At 34.1% G+C, this 4193-nt stretch overlaps 1 protein-coding gene across 1 annotated transcript in view; it reads left to right on the plus strand.

Annotated features, from left to right (window-relative positions):
- LOC149303289 (homeobox protein Nkx-2.2a-like) overlaps positions 1 to 726 on the plus strand; it is a 1762-nt gene extending 1036 nt beyond the window's left edge. The window contains exon 2 of the mRNA XM_089481419.1: positions 170 to 726. Coding sequence (XP_089337545.1) covers positions 170 to 726 — 557 coding nt within the window. The remainder of the gene's footprint in view (positions 1 to 169) is intronic.
- The last annotated feature ends 3467 nt before the right edge of the window (positions 727 to 4193 follow it).

The raw sequence follows: 4193 nt of genomic DNA on the forward strand, positions 1-4193 counted from the left end.
TAAGGCTTATTTGGTCAAATATAGATTTATGATAATTAATTATTATGATTGATGGTTAATGTATAGTTGCATGTAACTTTATTTTAATATGAATATATGTATAGATAGAGGATATATACATCTATATAGGGTGTAATGGAAGGATTTCCCATTCTCACACTTTCTGCAGTACATGGGTTTGCATCCAGCAATTCCCAGCAGGACTCATCACCCAAATCCCCTGAACCTTCGGCTGACGAATCTCCGGACAATGAAAAGGAAAGTTCAAGCAACCCAGACTCCGGCAAGAAAAGGAAAAGGAGGGTGCTTTTTTCCAAGGCTCAGACTTATGAGTTGGAAAGGCGATTTAGGCAGCAGAGGTACCTGTCAGCACCTGAAAGAGAGCACCTGGCAAGCCTGATCCGACTCACACCCACCCAGGTGAAGATCTGGTTCCAGAACCACCGATACAAGATGAAGAGGGCAAGGGCAGAGAAAGGTATGGAAGTTACACCCCTTCCTTCCCCTAGACGGGTGGCAGTGCCTGTCCTAGTCAGGGATGGTAAACCGTGCCACACGCTCAAAGCTCAGGACTTAGCTGCTACATTCCCGGCTGGTATCCCATTTTCAGCTTATAGTGCCCAGTCCTTACAGCACATGCAGTACAATGCCCAGTACAGCTCTGCCAGTAACCCCCAGTACCCAACAGCACATCATTTGGTGCAAACCCAGCAGTGGACTTGGTGAACTTCATTTACAGACTGATCTGCTTGGAAAAAAATGTGGGTGGGGGTACAAAAAAACTTATAATTATTATTAATATTATTATTGATCATCCTTTTTAATGGATGTCAGATTCATCTTCAGACACTCTTTTTATTTTCCTGGTACTTCATGATAAATGTTTACACTGTCTGCTTCTTGCCAAGCAGAAAAAAACTCTATTCTGCTTATTGGATTTTTTTTTTATTTTTGTTATTTTTTGTTTTGTAAACTATGTTTGTGTGCTGTAGAAATATTGTCGGTCGTACATAAAGCAAGTGGTAAACACTTTAAAATAGAGAATATTATTTCCTTTTTTAATGAAGTTTTAACTATTTATGGCTATGTAAAAAGAATTCTGACAGCTACTAGATTTTTTTTGTAAATATTTGTGGTTATTGTTGGCATCAGTAACCTTCAGGGCGTTTTTTATGCAAATATTTTCCCCAAACCACAAAGCAGAACACAAACAATTGTCAAAAGTCATTCTACATAGAGATATACAACTGATTGTTATGTATAATTTAAAAAAAGGAAAGGAAAGGGAAAAAAGCGCATCCTTGGGAGATTTTCAATTTTTATAAGAATTTTAATAAAATGATGTGTTTCAAAAATAACGTGTGGTGGACTTTTTGGATAGGCAAACTAGATTATGTACATATTTAAAAGCACCCAATGCCAAATGTTTATATATATATATATATATATATATATATATATATATATATATATATATATATATACAGGTTCATATGCGCAGATTATTGCTTTCTCAAGAGCAGAGGGTTATGGTGTATCTGTTTAAATGATGTTATTTTAGCCTTGAATGTTTGTTTGCATGTGCTTACTTTATTTATCTATCTGGAGAGGCAGTAAAAGGTAAAGAGTCTGAAAATAAGAAATAAAACCCTCTCACTTAAACTGTAAAGTGCCCCTTCAGCTAGGAAGCTTTTGAGTCTCATACAATCTGAACAGCACTTCTTCTCTAAGGCAAACAGAAGCTGTTTTTGTGTCATTGCAGCCCTATTGGATGCAACCCCCAGAAATATACCTGAGAAATTGATTATGTATTAATAAATATCTCACCAAATTACGTATAAACCGCTTGGTTTCTTGATAATTAAACCACTTTTGTCTCCGACTGTAATATCTATTATCCATTAACATTTTTTCTGCATATTATAGAATCCGTTATCATAATTTAACTGCTTGGGTGCCATTCTTGGTGTCGAGTTGCCTTTCTTTTTTCGTTGTCAAAATTATTAAACGTTTTTTAAAGGTCGACCATATTCCCAGATGGGGAATATTATTTATATTATACATATAAGGGTTTTCACCTTTATTATTTATTTGTGGCCATATTAATATTTAGATATACCAAGTACAAATATAAAATCATGTTATAGCTCATACTACTAAATCGAATACAATTCTAACAAGATTATCTGCCCCACAACCCCAGCGGTGTTAAATGCCCTCATAACTTAATTGTAACAGTAAATCGAATTTATACCTAGAATACACCGAGTTATGTAGTGTCTGACAGTAATTATCGTGTAGTAGGTGTTAATTACAAGAATTTCACTTTTAATTTCCTGATGTAACCTTAAAATAGCGAATCATTTTACTTATTGTCTAAATTTATAGTTTTTAACACTTTTTTTAACAATGATCTACACACCTACCTTATTCATTTGGAGCAAAATACATTGTTATAAAATATATATTTAAACAATTTTTTAAACAGTTACTAATTTTATTTCTTACAGCCATTCTGACCTAACTATGGTTACAAATAACATTAAAATTAGTAGGTACTTTTTAAATTGCCCTAATTAACCACACTTCCCTTAGCCAATGAATAAATAATTGCATGAACATAAAAAATACATCTAAACTTCCAGGGCATGTTCCCTACTTAACCTTTTTTTCCTCTTAATACTTTTATTCATTTAACTTCATAATATTGAAAAATAAAATTAAAAGAAAACGTAAAGAATATTTTAATTTGAAACCAGCATCAAATATATTATTATTATTATTATTATTATTATTATTACATACAATACAAACACTTTTTTATATATTGTTTTTAATAAATTGTGTAGTAACAATAATAATAATCACTTTGGGCTTGTACCTAAGTCAATAAAGCCAGTCAAGTCTTGTGTGGCCCTAACCCCTTGGCCTTAAATTTCACACTCTAATGGGGCAGTTTGTGCAGTCTATCTTTGAACAATATACAGTAGACATTACAAAAAAACACAATGAGGAAGGGTGGTATTTGAGGATGTAAGAGGCGTGCATATTAAAGAGAGGAACTGAAAGAGACCCATGGGGGGACAAAAAGAAAGATAGTGATTTTTTTTCTTCTTTTCTTTTTGGTTGCTATTGAATTCGTTTATCAGGGCAGTGCATCCCAGAGTCAGGGAGAAGTATCCTTGGGTTTTGTCCTCCCTGTCAGTTAGCACCATTGTGATCCAAGTTGTACACACTGGATTCCATATGGACAGCTGGGCTAAGGGAGGGCATAGAAACCCCCTCACAAAACCCAAATTGTGTCCAGCATTCAAAACCAGCATTGTTGTCTGTGAAAGGAAGACGAATTAAAAATTCGTGCTATATTTATTCGTGTGGAAGAAAAAAAAAACTATGGGATAACAGGCCCCCTTTTTGTGACTGCCTCTGACAAGTTTGCCTGTCATCCAACAGGAAATTAGATTCTGCATCTCTATAGACCCTAAACCATAAAATATAGTAAAATGACAATTTATGCAGTCACATCATAATTGTAGATCCGCTCATTAAGGTTTTTTAAAGCTCCTTGGAGACTAACAGAATTATTCAGACATGATATGTTATGCAGAGGGTTTTTTTGCTGCAAACTGTACAGCTAGAATTTTAATGATGTTAGTCAATGAAAAAAAAGACCTGACCCATTCTATCCGTGTCTTCCTTTTTTAGAGAAGGCAGAACTGAAGATGAAAATTTGGGATCATCTATACCATTACTTTCTCACTGCAGATGCACCTGCTGGCCCCTCTAATCGCTATAGTCTGTTACATATTAACACAGTGTTGGGATATTCGTTAAAAACCCCACAATAAACTGCAAGAAAAGAAGTGATTCTGCTTGTTTTACACATATGAAAAAACACAACCATAAAAAAAAGAAAAATGTGTACATTATTAGGCTGCTGCTTCTGCCTGTCGGATACAATATATTGGTGTGTTATCAACATTTCTGTTTTACTTTAACCTTCAAAGTAATATCAAAGCATATAATTTTTGTGATTTTTTTCAGAGTGGATTGTGAGAAGTGTAATCTCGAATTGTAACGACAGTAGAAGTGCTTTTATCGTGTTTATTATTATTATTATTATTATTATTATTATTATTACAACTTGTATGTAACCGGAGAAAGCAAGTCTGCTAAGTATTCGACAGATCTTA

The sequence above is a fragment of the Sceloporus occidentalis genome, unplaced genomic scaffold (assembly GCF_023333645.1).
Source record: "Sceloporus occidentalis isolate IW3139 unplaced genomic scaffold, rSceOcc1.0.p SCAF_15, whole genome shotgun sequence".
NCBI classification, from domain to species: Eukaryota; Metazoa; Chordata; class Lepidosauria; order Squamata; family Phrynosomatidae; genus Sceloporus; species Sceloporus occidentalis.